This window comes from Carassius auratus, unplaced genomic scaffold (assembly GCF_003368295.1).
Source record: "Carassius auratus strain Wakin unplaced genomic scaffold, ASM336829v1 scaf_tig00028507, whole genome shotgun sequence".
In the NCBI taxonomy this organism is placed as follows: Eukaryota; Metazoa; Chordata; class Actinopteri; order Cypriniformes; family Cyprinidae; genus Carassius; species Carassius auratus.
This window is the reverse complement of record NW_020525698.1, coordinates 126,088-148,076: the sequence shown is the minus strand read 5'-3', so window position 1 is coordinate 148,076 and position 21,989 is coordinate 126,088. Positions and strand designations below refer to the sequence as shown.

The 21,989-nt window shown below is 37.9% G+C and overlaps 2 protein-coding genes across 3 annotated transcripts; both read right to left on the bottom strand.

Annotated features, from left to right (window-relative positions):
- Positions 1 to 4,053: 4,053 nt before the first annotated feature.
- LOC113079560 (protein shisa-5-like) lies at positions 4,054 to 6,898 on the bottom strand. The gene is made up of 5 exons (XM_026251799.1): positions 6,776 to 6,898; positions 5,799 to 5,946; positions 4,826 to 4,986; positions 4,579 to 4,740; positions 4,054 to 4,491 (listed from the first exon to the last, which is right to left on the bottom strand). Exons 1-5 carry the CDS (start codon positions 6,834 to 6,836, stop codon positions 4,349 to 4,351), a joined length of 675 nt encoding a protein of 224 aa, XP_026107584.1. The 5' UTR covers positions 6,837 to 6,898; the 3' UTR covers positions 4,054 to 4,348.
- Positions 6,899 to 6,950: 52 nt separating this feature from the next.
- On the bottom strand, positions 6,951 to 21,965 carry LOC113079559 (ubiquitin carboxyl-terminal hydrolase BAP1-like). Of its 2 annotated transcripts, XM_026251796.1 has the most exons (18): positions 21,884 to 21,965; positions 20,101 to 20,346; positions 19,807 to 19,836; positions 19,661 to 19,715; positions 19,041 to 19,173; positions 18,833 to 18,952; positions 18,005 to 18,066; positions 17,749 to 17,891; positions 17,588 to 17,666; positions 17,118 to 17,256; positions 10,789 to 10,933; positions 10,374 to 10,555; positions 10,166 to 10,293; positions 8,884 to 9,380; positions 8,590 to 8,810; positions 8,407 to 8,499; positions 8,228 to 8,300; positions 6,951 to 7,900 (listed from the first exon to the last, which is right to left on the bottom strand). In XM_026251796.1, the coding sequence occupies exons 2-18, from the start codon at positions 20,183 to 20,185 to the stop codon at positions 7,767 to 7,769; spliced, it is 2,319 nt and encodes a 772-aa protein (XP_026107581.1). In that variant the 5' UTR covers positions 20,186 to 20,346; positions 21,884 to 21,965; the 3' UTR covers positions 6,951 to 7,766. The 2 variants fall into 2 exon arrangements, with proteins under 2 accessions (XP_026107581.1, XP_026107583.1); XM_026251798.1 differs by lacking the exon at positions 21,884 to 21,965 and having other exon boundaries at positions 8,884 to 9,377; positions 20,101 to 20,374.
- Between the last annotated feature and the right edge of the window lie 24 nt (positions 21,966 to 21,989).

The following is a 21,989-nucleotide window of genomic DNA, read 5'->3' as shown; positions in this document are numbered from 1 at the left end:
ATATATTTTTGACCTGGTACAGACACTAGCTGCTGCATTCTGGACTACCTGTAGCTTGTTTATTGAAGATGCAGGACAACCACCTAAAAGTGCGTTTAACACACTCTGTTAGCTTAGATAATTTAGAAGTTTCATCAGGTCTCATTGAGATAACAGTGGAAACTAATCCCGTATATTCTAATAATATTACCAAGGGGCAAGATGTATATTGAAAATAGCAGAGGACCTAGGACAGATCCTTGTGGCACTCCATATTTTACTGGTGATAAATGAGATGACTCCTCATTTAAATAAACAATGTGGTTGCAATCAGACAGGTTGGATCTAAACCATCTTAAAGGCTCCCCTTGAATACCTGTATAGTTTTGTAATGATTTGAGTATGTCATGATCTATGGTGTCGAACGCAGTATTAAGATAAAATAAAACTAGCAATCGGAAGTAAAACTAGTATCAAAGGGGTGGTTGATTACAATTTCACTTTTTTAATGTTAGTGTGCAATGTTGCTGTTTGAACATAAACAATAACTGTAAAGTTGAAAGTTCAATGCAAACGGAGATATCGTCTTTGTTTCATCACAAACCCAGATAAACCCTGCCCCTGGGAAGATGCAACAAAGGGGGCGATGCCATGTTGTGCTGCTTTAGAGAAGAGGAAGAGAAAACTAAGTGTGCACGTAAAAATCTGTTCATATTTAAATCACGATTCTGTCTTCTAACAATTTGAATGGATTCACAAGTTTCAAAACCAATTTTCTAAAGCAGCGGTTCCTAAAACTGTTCCTCGCCTCGGCCTGCTCCAATAGCTCTGCATCTCTCTCTCTCTCTCTCTCTCTCTCTCTCATTCAGATCCTCAGATCAGCTCCAACAAACTGTTCCATTATTACACTTATTTCCACATAGCAATGAGAAGCGTTATACATGGACACGTGAATGGTTGCTGTGCTGTGCTGTTTTAAAGCTTTAATCAGATTAAAACCATATATAAAAACTAACAGAAACAGTAGCATTTACAAACAAACAGCATATCTAAATAGTATGAGACAACAGCAAACAAACATACCATTAAGAGCCATGCTTTCTTCAGATCAACAAGAGAACAACAACAGTATACAATTGCCAGGACAAATACATGAATGACAGTAATACTTTTACTCTCAACACAGTCTTATGAGCGTCTGTAGTAGATGCACAATACCCAATGGCAAAGCAGTGTGGAAACTAACAATTCTCTGTGATCCAGCATTGATAGATGGCCCTTTTGGGGTCATGGCTAACTGGTCTTTGGCGATTCCACATGAGTCGAAGTGTAGTTTGTGGGAAGCGCTGGTTGAACCGGTGCTTGTGGAGGGTACATGATCTGACCACCGTCATATGCAGCCTGGCTGAAGGGAGCAGGAAACAGACCTGCTGGAAAACAAAAACCAGCAAAGAAAATTTTGGCTGTTTGGTAATTAAAGATAGGATTGATCTTTTGTCCTTTCATTTTTCAAATGTAAAGTTTCTTGTTTTCAGTGTCTGAGTCAATCTCGCCATTGCAAAGTCATTCTCCTCGCCTACTGTCACCACAATCCTGTTCTCAAAACCTCACACTGTAGTTACGCAAGAGTTTATTCTTGGCACGTGAACAAACGGTTCTGTGCCTGTTTTCGCACAAAACAGAAAAAAGTAGTTCAGGTTTTTCGTGCTTCCACCATCTTTGGTTCTCTGTTTCCACTCTCTGCATTTTAACTGGCTGCTAGTTGCTGTCTCGCTTGTTGGAGCCGTAGCACACAGGCAAAGGCGGGTCTTAAGAATTACAAGTATAACAAATTTGTTGAACTTTTTGTTACACACTTAAAACAATAAAGTTCAACAACATTTGGTCTTGTCAAATGACTTTATGCTTCCCAAAACCATTAAAATAGGCAGATATAAAAGCAAATAAATGAATACCCTCCACATTATTTTACCTATCGTTTAACACAAAAAAAAAGACAAAAAAAACAAAACAAATGTGCCTGTATGTTTATTATTGGTGTAAGCTTTCAGGTAGATGTTTGCCGATCTTACCCGCCTCCTGATATGTGGGTGGTGGTCCCGGGACATAAGTTTGCTGATATGGTCCAGTCAGAATGGGATGTGCCCCATACGCTGGCTGTAGGTGATTAGCCAAAGGCTGTTGATATGAGTATTGTGGGTGATGTGTAGTCGTGAGTGTAGTATTTGACTGCAAATCTACAAAAGATGATTTGAAAGCATTAAATATGTACAAAACCCACATGCAGCTCTTTTTACACACATTTTGACACTTACACTGTGCATGTCTTTTGGCCAGGCAGTAGAAGATGATGAACATAGAAACAGCCACTGCGAAAAACACTATCATGGGCACAATGAATGAGCCTTCCATGATGGGGAGAATGACTTGAATATTTTAAGGTTTTGTTTCTGGACAGACTGGGGGAAACAAACATAAGAAACATTAGAAATTGAGTGTTTCTACTTTTGTATAACTGATTCAGTCTTTAAATAACAAGCTAAGGATTGGACCAGTTTGTCCAATGAAAGTGTTAGTACATCAGAATAAAATGTCAGAATTTATTGCATTGTTATTTTATTATTCTGTTAATTTAATACAAATTAGTTAGGATTAGGATTAGGGTTAGGATTACAGCAAGAGTTACAGCCAGTGAGATTTGCTATTGGTTCTTACAAAGAATTGAATTTATCTTTGGCATACATTGAATAGAACTAAAAGTCTTGATCCTTATGTTTATGAAATGGTTCTTGAGTCAGATTTATGAACAAATAATTCAGATAAAATTTGTTAACCAGTTCAAAAGATTAAAATTTAGCAATCGAACATAACCGTTTGGAGTAGATGTTAAAGCTTGGAAATAACACATATAATCATGTCTTTAGAATTTGTAAATACTTTCCTGTGTATTCTTTTTTTTTTTCAAATGCTAAATTAGATAAATCATAATAGTGATGTAGGCCTACATAACTCAGAGAAGGGTTTACGGACCATAACTGAACTGTGAGCGTTTTCACAAATCAGTATAGTGATACTGACACAGGGAAGGGTTAATTGACCAAAATTACACTGTGAATTTTTTCTGAAATCATAATTGTCAAGTAAAGGGCTCAGGAAAGGGTTATCTGACAAGAAATATACCGTGAAACTTTCAAATCAGAAAACTGAAGTTAAGAACTCAAGGAAGCATACAACAACCATTATTTTGTGAAAGATTACACATTACAATAGTCTATTAGAGCCATATATAAGATGATTTAGCTAATGGCTTGGAAACACCACCATTATGACACTTGTCAAACAGGAAAATGGGGAAAGAGCAAAAAAAACACTGACACGTGAGAAAACGCGATTGTGAAAGTTTTCACAAATCAAGCTCGACCTAAAACAATGGTTTTGTATTCCAGCAGTCTGTGTGTTTAATGGTAACAGACGTTAAATATGAAGAACACCTAACTTTCCTTACTAGCAGTCAGACTAACCATGGGGTTTACACACAAAAGATTTACTGTAAAGATAAAAAATTAAAATCAAGCTGGTGAAGAGGACACTGGTTTCAATCTTCTAAGTGTCCAATTTCTGGAGCTAGCCCATAGGCATTATAAAATTAAGTCACTGATTTTGGCCCGGAGGGCAGCATCACTTGAATTCACAAATCTTGGATTATAACATTTGGTAATCTATTATTTGTGTGGCTATGACAGTGCCTTCTGTATTTATAGTCAAAATCTTAATATCATACTGAAAACTCTCTTTACTGCGGTTTACCAGTTTGATTAAACAAAAAATGTAGACACTTACCTACTGTCACCACGAATATAACTGTATGAAAGAGAAGAAGTCCACTTCAATAGCTCGTTGACTGTGCCTTTGGTGTATTTCCTGGTATTTCTTGATAACTGGCTGTAGTTCCCCTTATATGCAAGAAACTCTCAACAAAACCAAAAACCACCAGTGTAACGTGTGAATCATATTGACTTTACATACACAACTCTATAAATGCACACAGACACACTTCTGTAAACCAGATGCATCATTTATTTTTCAACTCTGATAGTCAGCTTGACTCTTGCTTAGTTTGATTGGCTTAAGTTGAATCGATAGACAAGTTGACAACGTAGTAAATTTACAATCGCAAAATATCTGTACCGATCGGAGCCAAAATAACTACGATGGAAATATCTTTGGTTAGAGTAGAGAGAAAGAAACAAATTAAAGTGTTCAAAGCAAGTGTAAACACAATGGTGGACAATATAGTGTCCGAAGTAGCTGCACAATTCACAACAGCAGAGTAGAAATATGTAACCCTCCAGAATGCAGCAGTTTGGGTTTAGTTACTGGTCTTGGCGACTGAACCGGTGTAAGCAGGGTTGTACGCTGGTTGAGGTGAGGTGTAGTCTGTGGGCAGTGATGACTGTAGAAGATGCGTGGCCTGTCCTCCATCATGGAATGGAAAAGTATACCCTGGACCTACTGGCAAACCAAAGACAGCCATGATTTTGATGGTTCGCCATCTTGGCTCAAATAGTCTTGGGCGTCTCGTTTGCTTACTTAACTTACCAGTCTCCTGATATGAGGGTGGTGGTCCAGCTGGAATCGGTTGGCCTCCATAAGGTGGGTTATTTGGCAAAGCCTGGCAGGGAAGGTACTGACTGCCCTGAATGATGGCTGAAGGCTGGGGAAGGTATTGTGTCGTGACGACCGTAGCAGTCGTAATCACAGCTGTGTGAATAAATCAAAGGTGGAACCACGCTGAAATGACGTTATAAAAACATTCGGCCAATTTGACGTGCAAACATTGACTTACGGCTAGGATTTCTGAACCTCTTATAGAGATAGCAGCGTGGACAAACCCAGCAGATGAGGAACAAAATGCTGATGACTACAAGCCCTATTATGGAGGCACCAACAGCGATAGAAACAGCGTCGCTTTGAGGAGAACGTTTAGGCAAATGGCTGATGTCTTTGCTTTTGGACAGATAATGGAGAAGAAGCAAAATAATAGGTTACAAATGGAAATAATAATATAAAAGCCATCCACTTATGAGTAACAGGGCCTAAGCTTCAGTTGTAATTGAATTTGACACATTCACTAGAAAAATCCTTTATCGTCTAGGGACTGAAGAGGGAAATGATGGCAGGAAGGTATTTCCTCTAGGGTTCCTGTTCTCCAAATCTCACAGAATAATGGCAGCTCTGTCCAAAACTTTTCAGTGTTGCTCTATTATGTTTAAATATACTTGCCCATACCAAAAATTAAATAAAAATGTTCGGTAACACTTTATTTTAGTGGCCAAATTCTCACTATTACCTAGTTGCTTATTAGCATGTCTATTATTAACATATAGGTTGTTTATTAGTACTTCTAAAGCACATATTCTGCATGACCATATTTTACATTCCTAATCCTACCCCAAACCCAAACTTAATAACTGTATTACTAATTATTAATAAGCAGCAAATTGGGAGTTTATTGAGGCAAAATCATAGTTAATGGTTTGTGAATAGCGGGAATTGGACCATAAAATAAAGTGTGACCAAATGTTCATATAAATAACAGGTTTCCCTATGGAATATCATATTTATTTTTTGTATTTGGTATTTAAAAACTAAATTAAATAATAAACCGAAGATCGTTTGTGCATGATTTTTACAATCTAGTTAGAAAATAATATAAACTATTACAAAAATATCAGAATAAGTTGGTAACATCTGGTGAGGGAGAAATATTAAACATTTAACTCTGATTTATATTAAGAAAGAAAAAAGCAATTCCTTACAAATGACAGTCAGTTTGTGCTCTAATAGTCAATTTTTTTTGTGGATCAGAGCAGCAGTATCTTTCATCACAGGTCCCACAGCAGAACTCAGATCTCCAAAAATCACAGACTACCGAGTCTCTCTTTAACATGCCACATGTCTCATAGCCTAAACAAATAAAACAGAGGAAATGTGAGCCATTTTAAAAGTAATTTAGTTCTTTCACTTGTGTTTTGAATCACTTGTTTGGAAGTTTGGAGTAAAGCATCACTGTTCAAGTGTTTCAGAGACACTCTAGAAACACCCTAACTAATAATTATAAAATAAGCAATATTTAATCACATTTTAATGATAAAAACAACAAATGTGTGAAAAAAAAGACGTGTGAAAAAAAAGACATGTAAAAAAATGGCATTTACATTAAACAACACTAAAATTCAATACTGGTATTCATTCATGAGTCTGCTGTGTCCAAATGAGAATCTGTAAAAGAACTGGTACGTTGAAGGACGAATCGGTCACACTAATAAAACCCATAGACAGTACAAGAGATAAAACGAATCGGTTTGGTTGATTCATTAAAAAGATTCGACTAATATTAACACTTCCTTTCTTCAACTTCAAGGATCGAACATCTTTGCTTTGGAGCGTTCATGTTCATTTTACAGTTTAAGCACCAGAAACAATTTGATCATTTTAATATCTTTATAACAACAGGGACATTTTCAAAACTAATATGTACTTCGTCCCCACGTGGAAAAAGAAACGCTTTCGCTGGCGTGCAAAACGCGCAAAAACGGTGTTTAGAAAAATATGACAAATAATTAACAAACTAGAAACACGTGCAACATAAAAGAGAGGAATACCGGAATAATTAGAAAATAACTTGAACACGTGCGCAGTACTTCCAAACAACCATGACATCCGTCGTGTATTCGTGGTTCAAAGACTTGATTCACTCGAAAAGCAAGTTTAAAACGTTTCCTTAGACATTTACCTAATGTAGTCGTGAATAATCCTGCGGACATGAGAAGAAAACTAAGGATGTTGGAAGCCATTGCGATGCTCCTCACCTTCGATGAGGGGGCGTCGCGGGTGGGTGATGTTTTTTCCGTCTGAAAACTAGTCCTTTACAAGCAAGACTCTTTTAAAAACGAAATCAAGGCCACCAGTGTAATTCGAAACATTTATTTCAATGTCTAGATCTGACAGTCCTGTGTGGACATCAGATGATACACAAATACATATGTACAAACAAACAGAACATGTTGAGACAAAACCCACTGGCCTATTCCTTACCAATAAAAACAATCTTCAAGAAAATGGTGAAGAACTTCAACCAAAAACATTTTCTTCTTTAACTCTTGCTGAGATGATTTGTATGAAATGAACCAATACACATACACAAACCAACTCAAGTTTACAGTCTCAAAACTTCTTGGATTATTTTTGTCTATTTATCTTATGAACAAAACGGCTGTGGACATTGAAAAGCTTACCTCTAAAATCCCATCTGGATTGACGATTGGTCCGTTTGTTAACAACAGACATGCCCTGCACTGTTTGAGCGAATTTGTAGCGCCATTATCTTTGGTAGCACCTTGACTAGATATCTGGGATTTCTGGAGATTGATATTTCTTGGGATCTTAGTCATTTTGAGCCTGAATCAGTCCAGCCCAATACTCAGTCAAGATACTAATTTTCCCAAAATGGTGCTCCAATGATTGTTGGTTTTATAATTAGCTTGTAGTACATGAAGTAATGGCAACATGAAAAAGGGTTGGGTATCTCTAAACATCTGGTGAGCATCACCAATTTGCTTTGGAAGTGGTGATGTACTTGTACTAGGCAGTTTATTATGTGAAACAAAGCTTGATTTAAAAAGAAATAATATTTTCGTCAATATCTAATACTGTCAATGAGGTGTTTGGTATCGTTGTTCATCTTCAGAAAAGATTGAGTTGTCGAGTTGCTGCTTTTTTTGCATTTATTGGCGCTTGGCTTTGTACGGTCGTGAACGTTTTCGCCGGTCGGGTTTGCGTTGTTTGTGGAGCCGTCCAATGCTTACACCCTGTCTGCGACGCACGGAGATGTTCTGCTCCACCAGACTCGCTAACATACCTACAAAACACCAAAAGGACATTGATTAAAGCAGTGGTTCCTAACCATGTTCCTGAAGCCCTCCCGTCCCAGCACTGCTAATGAGCTGGTGTCCTGAATCAAGTATGTTTGATTACGAAAATCACATGCAATGTTTAAACATGGTTGAGAACCACTGGATTAAAGGAATAGCTCCCTGTTATTGCAGCCCATGAGACTTACTTTCTTTTGTGGAACACCAAAGGAGACGTTTAGCAGAACGTTAACGCTGCCATTTTTGTGGCATATGAAGATTCTCAAAAATATCTGAATTTGCATTCCACAGAAGAAACAACATTTTTTTTTTACCTTCTTGTGCCAGCATTGATATGAAGGTGCAGATGAATTCGTCATAATTATGAGTCCTCCTTTGGTCATCGATCTGAAAAAGGACAAAAAGCTTCACTATACAGGTTCTCTTGAAATCATTCCGGAGAGTCTGCGAGATTACGTTCTTGTTCATCGGATGCCTTAAGTCAAACGCTTACCTTAAACTTTTTCCTTTTCTCCACTTCTTCTTTCAAACACACTTCATAGTTGGCAATGTCAGCTTCCACGTACTTCAACAAGGCCAGCAACTCCTGTGCAACAGAAACCCTCAAGTTCATGGAAAGCTGCACCACTAACATCACTACAGCGCTGCAAGAAAAAACTAATTTCTGATGTCATACTTTAGGGGTGTATTTTTCTCCAGGAGGTTTGGTGCTGGTTTCTGCATTGGTGGATGACAGCTTCTCCTTGTCCGGTTTGACGTCGTCTGATTCTTTGACGTCCTCCTGTTTCATCTCCACCGATGGTCCTTCCTTCACTTCTTCCTCTCCTCCTGGACCAGTCGTCTCTTCTTTCTCTTTCTTCTCCACACCACCTGCTTTCTTTAACCCTTCCAAGATTTCTATCAAATGAGATCGCGGTTATCCAAAAAAGTATTCCGTTAAAACCTAAGTGTTTTGATAGTGAACACATACCTGTAGCTGGCAAGGCGTACATGACGCCGTCCTCTTGCAGTCGCAGCATTGTGGAGCTCACTAGTGCCCCCAAGTCCCGGACAGCTCGATTGTGTCGGGCATCTAACCTAATCAGCCCATCCTCTTCTCCAAACAGCACACGACTTAAGTGGGGCACCACAGGGCTGGAGGGCCGCGTAGCTGCTTGCGATCTCGCGGGCGAGCGAAGTGGTGAGTTGAACGCGCTGCCGATTTCCGAGGCTGTATCCGTGCTTTCGTTACTGGGTGTGGGCGATGGCTGGCATGCCGAGGTGATGCTGATCCCACCCGTGCGACCCTCGGTGCGTACATTCAGAGATGTGGAACCTGTTGTAGCCATGGAGTCCTTCCTTTGGACTTCCTTCTTCAGTTTCTCAGCTAAAACGCTGAGTGCTAACTGACCCTCCATTGCTGCAACAGCACCGACTACACTTCGGCCCTTGGTACGTGAACGTAGACCAACCTTTCTTCGGACCCTGCTGATCACACAGACAACCAATAAAGGTCCAAAACAGTAATTTTTCTACTACTTAAGCTTCCTTTCCACTATCTCCGACAAATGACGGACACAAAAGTTCTTCATTTCCAGTGGAGAGTAGTGCGGTAGCTGCTTGGAGTTACGATCGTATGCAGACATTTCGTATATGATTTGAGCTTCGGATGCATTAAAATATTTGAACTTCAGGTGGGTAGACCCCATGCGACTGCCCGACCGGATGCAATGTATTCTATAATGAACTATAAGCATAAGGTTAGAATTACCATTAACATTATTCTTTAAACACTATTTCTGTAAAATGATGCATCAGAATAATTATTAAATCATTATTTACATTGATTGCCCCCATAAAACCTACTACGTTTTTATTTTGGGGGGCATTTATTTTGTGACGATACATTCATACATTAATTATATTCATTAAAGTCATTCCTTTTACCATGGTAAATATGCCGAGGTAACGTTGCTGCATGACCAATTTGAAAGTTGCCACTCTGGGGAGAAATGCGACAGTCGTGTCTGAATGTGGCGTGGAAAGTGGAAAGGTTGCGTTAATACTGTCATTGCGAAAATGTTGCCAGTCAAGTTAGATAAAGGTTAAGTTTTCACTATGTTTATAGTTTGCTGAGTAATATTTATTCATCTTTAGTTTAACATTACAGACATTTGAAGGAACTCTATCGCCCTCTTGAGTACTGGAGGTTTGTTACCGCTGCAAGAACACATTAAATATGTTCAAATTTGAACGCTATCATAGTTGTATACCTGCTTGTAGCACCCGCAGTGCTGCACTCCTCCTCATCATTATAGTCATCCTCATCATCAGAATAAGGGGGCTGAGGAGGGCCAGATAGGCGTGAGCGACCCACACCTGCAGCAAGATCCTCCTCTTCCTGTCAGTCATCAAGCATACTGAATGAAACCCCATATCATGCTTGCTATCCCAGATATCCTGAAATGCAAACAATCTTACCTGCATGGGGGACTTGGCGTAATTGTGGTTGTCCAGGAAGGCTGGCAGACGCTGGACAATGGGATTGGGAACATGTAGAGGGGCTGGTGGCGGACCACCCCCTGTTGGTAAGGTAGCAGGTTTAGTCATAGGTCTGACTTTTCCAGCAGGACTTGGGAGAGCAGCAGCGCCTTCCAGAGTTTCTAAAGTGGCAAAGGACATGTTTTAGGTGCTTTTTTGAATCCCTACATTAATGAATAACGTTTAAACTATATTTATACATAACTATGAAAACCTATTCACACTGACTGTTGTATGTTTTGAGGCAAGGATGTTCCCATTGACTTATTTCTCCACACGTCATTGTTGGCAATAACAGGTATTAATCAGAAGGTTCTCATTTTAAATAAATTTAAGATAAATTCAAATATGTTACCTGTGGGTGTGGCCTGCTCTGCACACAAAGATATCGGCGTATCTTGCCCCTCCTCCTTTTTCACAGCAGGAGGCGTGTCTTCTGAGGAGGAGGAGTCTTGCTGCTTTCGATCCTGGCCTGAACCTTGTTGGGTCACCCGAATTACCTGTAGCATGTACATAGGTGTACTGAGACATTCACAACTGACCTAGATTTGACCACATATGGTGCTTTTCCACTGTGTGCTACGGCTTGTCTCGACAATTTTAATTTGACTCGGTTTGCTTTTCCACTGCAGTTTAGTAATGCTTCAATGTGGGTGGGATTATAGACTGATCATTATAGCTGTGCCTATCTACCAACCACGAAACAGCCATTTCTTTTTTCAAGTTGTGTGCGCTACAACTGAGGTGGTAATAAAAACAAAGCACCAGGTACTAGGGGTGGTGAAAAAAATCGATTATTGATTAATCGCAATTATGTTATGGACGAGTATGAATCGATTATAAAATTTTCAAAAATCGATTTTTTTTTTTTTTTGCATTATTTTATTTTGTGAACAATTTATACCGGGAGTTGAACGTCACGAACGCGCCCAGTTCCAGTTAGCAAGCAGCCAGAGCAGGTGTGTAAAATGGAAAAAACAGGAACGAGCAACCAACCGATCCACCCAGCTCCATCTGGGCTCAAAGCAAGCGAGTGGATTCATTTTGGTTTTCATGGCAGGAGCTCTAGCCCTCTTGGTGCCAGGGTCGAGTTACGGCACTGAATAAAACGGCCGATTTTGTCAAATAGGGTGTCATATTTCACGCGACCTCCCCTGCACCAGATCGCAGACATGTAATACTTAATCTCTGACTCAAAAAAACGTCATGCTCCTCTTAACAAAATCTTCGAGAGCGCATTGAATCAGTGCGAAAAAAAAGCGGAGCTAGTGTGAGAGTGAGCCATTTTATCTGACCAATGTTGTCAACGTCAGCGAGTATTGGCATTAGATTATTATTATTAGGGGCCAAGCACCGAAGGTGCGTAGGCACCTATTGTTTTCGTTGGCGTTATTATTCTTCTTCTTCTTCTTCTTCTTCCGCCGCAAGTCTATGGCAGCCCATAGAACCGTTTGCGGGAAAGTTGTATAATTTGGCACACTGATAGAGGACAGTCCCAACATTAACTATAGCAAATTTGAAGCCTCTAACTCCTACTCTCTAGCGCCACCACTTGTCCAAACTTTCAATGTTTGTATGCTAATAACTTTTGAACCGTAAGCCAGAAAATGGAAATTCTTTTTTCCTCTGAATCCTTGGCTCAAGCCAAGTCGAATGAACCCTAAAATTCAAAAATCGCAAGGTTTAGTTTTTTCGCTATTTTCAACTTTTCGAAAAACTTACTTTTTCGAACTCGTCCTAGACGGTTTGTCCGATTTTCACGAAAATTGGCTCAGATCATCATCAGACCATGCTGGCAAAAAGTTATGGAATTCAAGTTGATTCGTCCAACCGTTCTCGAATGACACGTGAAAAAATATGACGAAAAGCACGCAAAAATACACGTGAGGCTATATCTCCGCAACGGTTTGGCATATTGAGACCAAACTTGGTGTGTGTTATAATAAGCATGACCTGAGACTACCTGCAGTGTTTCGACACAGCGCCACCTAGTGGTCAGGAGATATGAAAAATGCATATTTTGGCTTATAACTTCTGAATGGTTTGGCCAAAAATTACAAAACTGGTCTCTGTAGATTCAGTGCGTCATGTCGAGTCGATTGATATCCAATTTTCCCGTGTCGGCCATTTTAGGCGTCGGCCATTTTGAATTATGTTTCAAAATGCTGTATTTTTTGAACGCATCATCGTATCGTTTCGCAAATAATTACAAAAATATTCGGCTCCATGCCCTGAAGATACTCAAAAAGTTTGGTGGCAGCGCCACCTTGTGGCCAATAGTTATAATGAAATATCACATAAATGCTAATAACTTTTGAATAAATTAGACTATTAAAATTAAAATGGCCTCCCTATATTCTGTGGGTAAAGCCGAGAGCATTGATACCAATTATGCGAATATTGGCCATACTTCCTGTCCGCCATTTTGATTAATGTTGAAAACCTACTTTTTCGAACTCCTCCTAGACCGTTAGTCCGATTTTCACCAAATTTGACGTGTATCATCTTCAGACCATGCTGGCAAAAAGTTATGGATTTCGTGTCGATATATGAAACGGTTCTCATTAAGCGCATCAACGAATTTGTTGGAAGGGTGCCAAAATGCATTTGAGGCTGTATCTCTGCAACGCTTTGACATATTTACACCAAACTTTGTACGTGTCATCGCTACCTCACACTGACCATGCCACATAAATTTGGTAACAGCGCCACCTATTGGTCAAGAGTAATAAACCATTCATTACCCATGAATAATTACACTTATAAAAATGCTAATAACTTTTTAATGCATTAGCCTATTGCAACGAAACTGGTCTCAAAATATTCCCTGGTTTATGCCGAAAACATAGATACCAAATATGCCAGATTAAGCTGAACTTCCGGTCCGCCATTTTGATTTATGTTGAAAACCTACTTTTTGAACTCCTCATCAGCCGTTAGTCCAATTTTCACCAAAATTTAATCAGATGATCTTCAGACTGTGCTGACAAAAAGTTATGAATTTTGTGTCGATAGACAAAACCGTTTTTGCATACCACAGCGACGAACTTGAGGCACAATGACAAAATGACACTTGAGGCTGTATCTCTGCAATGCTTTGGCATATTGACACCAAACTTTGTTTGTGTCATTGAAAAGTCACACAGAGTACACCAAATTGACTTGATAACAGCACCACCTATTGGTCAATTTTGATAAGCCAGTAAATCATGCTACTAGAGGTTGTATTTATGATTTTTTTAGCCATTTCAATTACAATAATCCTAAAATTGCTGTTATTGCTCATTAATGCATTTGGTGTGATGCTCCATGCCATGCTTAGCTCCTACATTTGCCGTTGGAGTGCTTGGCCCCGTAATTGCTGCTTGCAGTTATATTTCTTCTTCTTCTTCTTCTTCTTCTTCCGCCGCAAGTCTATGGCAGCCCATAGAACCGTTTGCGGGAAAGTTGTATAATTTGGCACACTGATAGAGGACAGTCCCAACATTAACTATAGCAAATTTGAAGCCTCTAACTCCTACTCTCTAGCGCCACCACTTGTCCAAACTTTCAATGTTTGTATGCTAATAACTTTTGAACCGTAAGCCAGAAAATGGAAATTCTTTTTTCCTCTGAATCCTTGGCTCAAGCCAAGTCGAATGAACCCTAAAATTCAAAAATCGCAAGGTTTAGTTTTTTCGCTATTTTCAACTTTTCGAAAAACTTACTTTTTCGAACTCGTCCTAGACGGTTTGTCCGATTTTCACGAAAATTGGCTCAGATCATCATCAGACCATGCTGGCAAAAAGTTATGGAATTCAAGTTGATTCGTCCAACCGTTCTCGAATGACACGTGAAAAAATATGACGAAAAGCACGCAAAAATACACGTGAGGCTATATCTCCGCAACGGTTTGGTGTATTGAGACCAAACTTGGTGTGTGTTATAATAAGCATGACCTGAGACTACCTGCAGTGTTTCGACACAGCGCCACCTAGTGGTCAGGAGATATGAAAAATGCATATTTTGGCTTATAACTTCTGAATGGTTTGGCCAAAAATTACAAAACTGGTCTCTGTAGATTCAGTGCGTCATGTCGAGTCGATTGATATCCAATTTTCCCGTGTCGGCCATTTTAGGCGTCGGCCATTTTGAATTATGTTTCAAAATGCTGTATTTTTTGAACGCATCATCGTATCGTTTCGCAAATAATTACAAAAATATTCGGCTCCATGCCCTGAAGATACTCAAAAAGTTTGGTGGCAGCGCCACCTTGTGGCCAATAGTTATAATGAAATATCACATAAATGCTAATAACTTTTGAATAAATTAGACTATTAAAATTAAAATGGCCTCCCTATATTCTGTGGGTAAAGCCGAGAGCATTGATACCAATTATGCGAATATTGGCCATACTTCCTGTCCGCCATTTTGATTAATGTTGAAAACCTACTTTTTCGAACTCCTCCTAGACCGTTAGTCCGATTTTCACCAAATTTGACGTGTATCATCTTCAGACCATGCTGGCAAAAAGTTATGGATTTCGTGTCGATATATGAAACGGTTCTCATTAAGCGCATCAACGAATTTGTTGGAAGGGTGCCAAAATGCATTTGAGGCTGTATCTCTGCAACGCTTTGACATATTTACACCAAACTTTGTACGTGTCATCGCTACCTCACACTGACCATGCCACATAAATTTGGTAACAGCGCCACCTATTGGTCAAGAGTAATAAACCATTCATTACCCATGAATAATTACACTTATAAAAATGCTAATAACTTTTTAATGCATTAGCCTATTGCAACGAAACTGGTCTCAAAATATTCCCTGGTTTATGCCGAAAACATAGATACCAAATATGCCAGATTAAGCTGAACTTCCGGTCCGCCATTTTGATTTATGTTGAAAACCTACTTTTTGAACTCCTCATCAGCCGTTAGTCCAATTTTCACCAAAATTTAATCAGATGATCTTCAGACTGTGCTGACAAAAAGTTATGAATTTTGTGTCGATAGACAAAACCGTTTTTGCATACCACAGCGACGAACTTGAGGCACAATGACAAAATGACACTTGAGGCTGTATCTCTGCAATGCTTTGGCATATTGACACCAAACTTTGTTTGTGTCATTGAAAAGTCACACAGAGTACACCAAATTGACTTGATAACAGCACCACCTATTGGTCAATTTTGATAAGCCAGTAAATCATGCTACTAGAGGTTGTATTTATGATTTTTTTAGCCATTTCAATTACAATAATCCTAAAATTGCTGTTATTGCTCATTAATGCATTTGGTGTGATGCTCCATGCCATGCTTAGCTCCTACATTTGCCGTTGGAGTGCTTGGCCCCGTAATTGCTGCTTGCAGTTATATTTATCATTATTATTATTATCTAATGGCATCAATAAAGCTTCAATAAACCCGCAATGAAGTGTTGGGACTTCTATTCGCGGACACTGATTCTGAAGGGGAATATCTGCATTCAGAAGATGACGGTGATACTGAAAGTGAAAGTATAGCCCTACACCAAGCACAAACGGTGAATCCTTTGCCCAATGTAAATTGTCCTTTGCCAAATGTCAGAAGTGTGAACAATGTTTGCAGGGGTCGGAGTGTTCACTGCGAAATTAGCAGGCGTGTTATTGTTGCGGGGACGAGGCGGGAGATTTTTTCCGCGCTAGACATGTTTTCTCTGAGCCTGGTTTCTCCCAAGGTTTTTTTCTCCATTCGGTCACCGATGGAGTTTCAGTTCCTTGCCGCTGTCGCCTCTGGCTTGCTTAGTTGGGGTCACTTCATCTACAGTGATATCATTGACTTGATTGCAAATAAATGCACAGACACTATTTAAACTGAACAGAGATGACATAACTGAATTCAATGATGAACTGCCTTTAACTATCATTTTGCATTATTGACACACTGTTTTCCAAATGAATGTTGTTCAGTGCTTTGACGCAATGTATTTTGTTTAAAGCACTATATAAATAAAGGTGATTGATTGATTGATTGACATGTATATTTGTCTTCTGACCGCACCTCTCCGCAATCGCGGTGACAGTATTGTAGTGGAGACTTTGTCTAATGCCTCTGGGTATATTAGACGAGGTCGAAGTATTCATAGGACAGTTAGGAGGCAAGGTGGAGAGTAGCAATGACACTGACAGTAGTCCGAGCTGTGCACACTCGGCGCGTGCGCGAGGCAGATCTGGCAGCGCTGCTCGTAGCAGAAGCAGAGGCGATGTGACACGGGGCATAGATTTTGAACTAAACCGGTCTTGTCTACTTGTGTTTGTGTGTCATATGAATAATATATATGTGCCCCATACATGGAATCAGAGTGCCTGCTGCATGTAGAAAACTGAAAATCCCAACCGCTACATGCATTCGGTTTGTTTCTACCATTTATTAGTAATGATTTACACAGTTTGTTTACTACTTACTGTTGTGAAATGGAAAATCAATAATCGCTAATCGAGAATCGTTAATAATCGAAAATCGATTGTAATCGAATCGGGACTTCAATAATCGTAATCGAATCGAATCGGGAAATCAGACAGATTAACCACCCCTACCAGGTACTAGGAACTGTTGAACTCCCGAAAGTGAGCTGTACCGAGCCATACCATGGAAAGTGCCAATGAACAAAACCTTTGAGACTCCAAAATTTTGCATTTACTTACACAAAAAATACTCACTTTTTTCTCCCTAACCTGCTGGAGCCCATCCAGAATGATCTGCCGGTTCCGTTTCAGGGTCTCCAGCTTAGACTCGTATTTTATCCTGCGATCTGTAACCACCGCCATCAGATTGAACCGGATGTCATGGTAAGGCTCCCTGAGGAACATTGAAAGAAAACATTAGTTTTCATATTATTTGAATTACATTAAATGTATTTATATAATCTGAATTCATATTAAAATATAAATAGACACTGCTCAAAAAAAGTTAAAGGAACACTTAATCAGAGCATATCTTCAAGTCAATTAAACTCCTGTATAGTATAGATATCCAACATTACATTTTTGAGAACTGAAAGTGTTCCTGTAATTTTTTTAAAGCATATATATATATATATATATATATATATATAGCTATATGTTCTATATATCACTTTCCTCAAATCCTGATGGCCAAAGATGTGAATATTGGTCATCTTAGCTCTTACCCAGCAGTGGCCAGTCCTATTCGCTCCATTATGACCCGTCTGGCTTTATCCGTCCACTCTTCATCCTCACCCCACGGCCCTGAGGAAAACAGACGGATTCATGTAATCTGCTCTTCTCCTGAAACTCACCAAAGACAGTTATATTGACATTACGTTCCCACCGTGGTCGATGGGATATGCCTTCAGACCGTCCAGCTCAAACAGCCGGTCTTTGATTGGCACATAACTGACGAAGTGAAATGCCTCCATTGTCCGCACGGCGCTGATGCCGTTCTGTTTCTCCGGCAGGTGCCGCGGCTCCGGTCTACACCGAAAACAAGACAAAAACAATGACTACAAAACAGCAGATTAAGATTAATGGGCAAGTCTAAATCTAAATTAATGGGCAAGACGTGTAATATTTAAGCTTGACTCTACCTGGCGTGGCTGTTGTGGGCTTTTGCCAGCTCAGGAGCGTTTCCAATGGCGTAACCTTTACTCTGAGAAGTCAAAACAATAAAGACGTGTTTTAAAATAGGCAAAGAGAAGATGTAAGTGTGCTAATGCTACTTTGTTGACATTCAGACATTTGAAAACATCACTATAAGTAATAAAGGTAACCAAATAGTTAAAGGGTTAGTTCACCTAAAAATGAAAATTCTGTCATTAATTTCTCACCCTCATGTCGTTCTAAACCTGTAAGATTTCATCTTAAGAAAACAAATTAAGATATTTCTGATGAAATCCATGAGCTCTCTGACCCTACATAGACAACAACGCGATCTACATATTCCCAGGTGCACAAAAATATTCTCGCCGCTTTGTAAAATTACGTTTGAACCCCTGATGTCACATGGACTACTTTACCGATGTCCTTGCTACGTTTCTGAACCTGGGAACATTTCAGTTGTATCGCTGTCTCTGGAGGGTCAGAGAGCTCTTGGATTTCATCAAAAATACCTTAATTTGTGTTCTGAAGATGAGCAACGTTCTTACAGGTTTGGAACAACATGAAGGTGAGTAATTAATGACTGAATTTTCTTTTTTGGGTGAACTATCCCTTTAACGGCAGCCATTGATTTACACAGAATTGTTTTCCATACTATAGAAATCAGAGGCTACCATCAACAATTTTGGTTACCTATATATATATATAATATATAAATATAAATATTTTATGTATGTTATACAAGTTTGAATGACATGAGGGTGAGTAATAATAACAGGATTTTCATTCTTGGGTGAACTTTCCCTTTAAGGACTGACCTCAGGACTGAAGCCCTTGGTGAAAGCCTTCATGCGGCTCAGAGTCGTTCCCAGCTCCACGCCGCTGCAGTTCAGAAGCACACTCAGAAGAGCGTGAGTGGCACAGGAGTTCGGTATCAACTGCACACAACATTCGACAGACAGACTAATGAAAGGGAGGATCATAACTGCAGATTTATGTTGCAGTGCAAATATGGTCGGGACTAACTTGGTGAGCAAAAAACATGTCGTTAACGATCTCGTCATCGATAACTGAGGTTTCGTCCACCAGCGTGGAGACTTTACGCCGAGATCTTCGCTCCTCGATCCACTTGAAGAGGAAGATGAAGCCATAGACAGGACTGAGAAGACAAGATAGACAGGACAGCTTTAGAATGATAATAATGAAAATGTTTACAGATAGATAGAAAGTAATCAATATTAAAATGTATATTATTTTTACAAAATGTATATTTTATTAATTGAAGTAAACTGTATGATGAAATAACCAATATTATATATTTATTCATAGATTAATAAACAGAACGAATTAATAAAAAAATAAAATAAAAAAAAAGGTTAACAAAAATCCAAAATAACATTATAATTAATATCTGAAGTATTAATGTCATTAGGAAACCAATATCACAAATATAGCAATATTATACAGGCTTATAAATTAAAAAAAAAAAATGTTATTATGATAAAAACGGTAATATACATTAATATATGTATGTACACAAACAACATTTAAATGATTTATATTGGTAACAAATTTCTATTCGTTTATAAATATTAACATACAGGCTTTAAAAAATGACTAAAAGCAAAAGCGTGTGATTAATCCACCTTTGACATTTGCTCTGAAGATCATAGATCTCCTCCACCTGAACGCCCTTCACACCTGAGTCCAAACATAAGCATTATATATATTGTGCTTTTCGTATTTAATATAGATTATTAAAAGCATGTCTGTGCCAAACAGATCAACTCACCAAAGTCTTCAACCAAGAGTGTGAACAACCCTGAGAAAGAACGAGACATAACAAAACAGACAGTGTTAGAAACCACTAGAAGTCTTATATGATAAAATACTTTGAGATGAACCAGAAATTAATACGAGTGCGTTGACTTGCATAGTATGCATTTTAGTCAAATTAATATACTACAAGCACAATATACTATATTGGGAGATGACACGTTAACCTAAAATATATTTAATTAATAATAATATGATTACTGATTATTATACAATGACATTACGCATGAATGTTTATTTAGAGACTCACCCGGGTCGCTTTCTAACTCCAGCCAACCTTTGTTCATTTTTGCAGAAATCTCTCCACTAAACCATCGAGCAGTCCATAATAACATAAAACACTACATCAGTCGTGTCCTACTACATATTTGATCCATCTCAGGACGATCTGGACGGCTGGTAAACACAATAAAGAGCAGCGCCGTCGACTGGAGTTGACGTCATTCCGCTGCGCCGTGCGTCAAGACGCAATACAGTGAAGAGGCGCTGGATGGCGCTGAAGTTCAAGACAGATGAGTGTCACGATGTATAAAAACAAGTCACGATAAAACGGGTTTCGTAACAGTGTTATTTATTCGCTTATTGTTTTGTGTGTGTGTGTACCACTCATCTATATATATGATAAGTGGTGTGTACCTGTATGTGATTGTCCTATATCTCTATCTAAGCCGTTTATGTGGAACATTCTGTATACATAAATATCACTTTACATAAAGTCGTATATAATAAAATGTGATTTACGTGATTTGTAGTTACTGGATGCTTTTAGTGCATTAGTATAATTATTTTTGAGACATTTAATATGTTATAATATGTATGTAGTTTAGTGTAATAATAATCATATTAATCATAAATTAATTGATTATTATAAAGGTGTGATATTATCTCTTTCTTTTTTTTTTTTTTTTGATGTTGTCCTAAACCACATTTAAAATGTTTTCTACTTTGATTATTCTTGGGTCTTTTAAACAGTAAGAAACTTTTTTTAAAAGCACTGCTGTTTTTTAACATGCCATAAAATGCTTCTGAATTATAATATAATATAATAAGTTACATAACATGAATTACATTTATTTTTAAATAGTTTTATATTTAAATAATTTTTAATGCATTCAAATATTAGAATTTACTATATATATATATATATATATATATATATATATATATATATATATATATATATATATTATAAAAAACAATAAAATATAAAGATATATGCTAAATGAAAACTGTTAAAGTAAAAGGGCTTTGTAGACAAAGTATAAAAATAAACGAAAGTACATTATAAATGATAAATGATAAAGTATTATAATGTTGCAATAATACAGTCTACAAATTATAACTACAGGCTTGTATAGAAAAATATATATTAATCAAAACCTATATTTTTATCTTCTAGACTCTATAAGTATATAAAATAATATTTATAATCAAGTAAAAACTGAAAGTCATCTAAATGGGTTTAAGGTATTTACACCACCTTTTCATGAACTTTGCTGTTTTATAACATGCTATAAACTGGTATTAATTATATAATAAATTACATAACATACAATAAATCAATTTATTTTAATGCAATAACATATTTTACATAACATATTTTATAAATTCGCTAATAATATTTTAATTCAACAAATTAAACTGATATGTAGGCTACTAAAATACTTAAATGAATGTATATATTATTACATTATAATATTATTTATAACAATACAGCCTTAAGCAAAATGTAAAACCTAGCTTGAACATTTTTAAGCAACCTTTCCATAAACACAGCTGTTTTATAACATACAACACAGCCTACAATGAAATGTATGTTTATTACATAATGCATTACATAATACTGCAAGTATAGCTTTACCTGTCATAAATATAAAACGTCACATATAGGCTACTGTTTTATATGTATGCAATAATTTAATACAATGCTTAAAATACATGGATAATAAAAAAAAGCTACATCCCAAAACGAAAAAATAACAATAAAGATGAAAGTACATGCTTCCTGACTGAAACGATGTAGGCCTGCATACTTGTCTTATCTTGAACTTCTTTTGTAAGTCATCCGTCTGGATTATTCCAGGCATTTACACAACACCCGAGCGTGTTGTATTTACTTTTATGCAACCGTGAGTGATT

Bases quoted from the DNA above. Each gene is read 5' to 3' on its own strand.
- LOC113079560 (XM_026251799.1), bottom strand. From the start codon at position 6,836: ATGGCTTCCAACATCCTTAGTTTTCTTCTCATGTCCGCAGGATTATTC. The intron at 4,987-5,798 runs GTAAGGAATTGC...TCTGTCCAAAAG, and splicing joins GCACAAACTGACTGTCATTT to CAAAGACATCAGCCATTTGC. The intron at 4,492-4,578 runs GTAAGTTAAGTA...TTGGTTTGCCAG, and splicing joins ACCCTCATATCAGGAGACTG to TAGGTCCAGGGTATACTTTT.
- LOC113079559 (XM_026251796.1), bottom strand. From the start codon at position 20,185: ATGTTATTATGGACTGCTCGATGGTTTAGTGGAGAGATTTCTGCAAAA. The intron at 10,556-10,788 runs GTAACATATTTG...TTGCCACTTTAG, and splicing joins AGAGCAGGCCACACCCACAG to AAACTCTGGAAGGCGCTGCT. The intron at 10,294-10,373 runs GTAAGATTGTTT...GATGACTGACAG, and splicing joins ACGCCAAGTCCCCCATGCAG to GAAGAGGAGGATCTTGCTGC.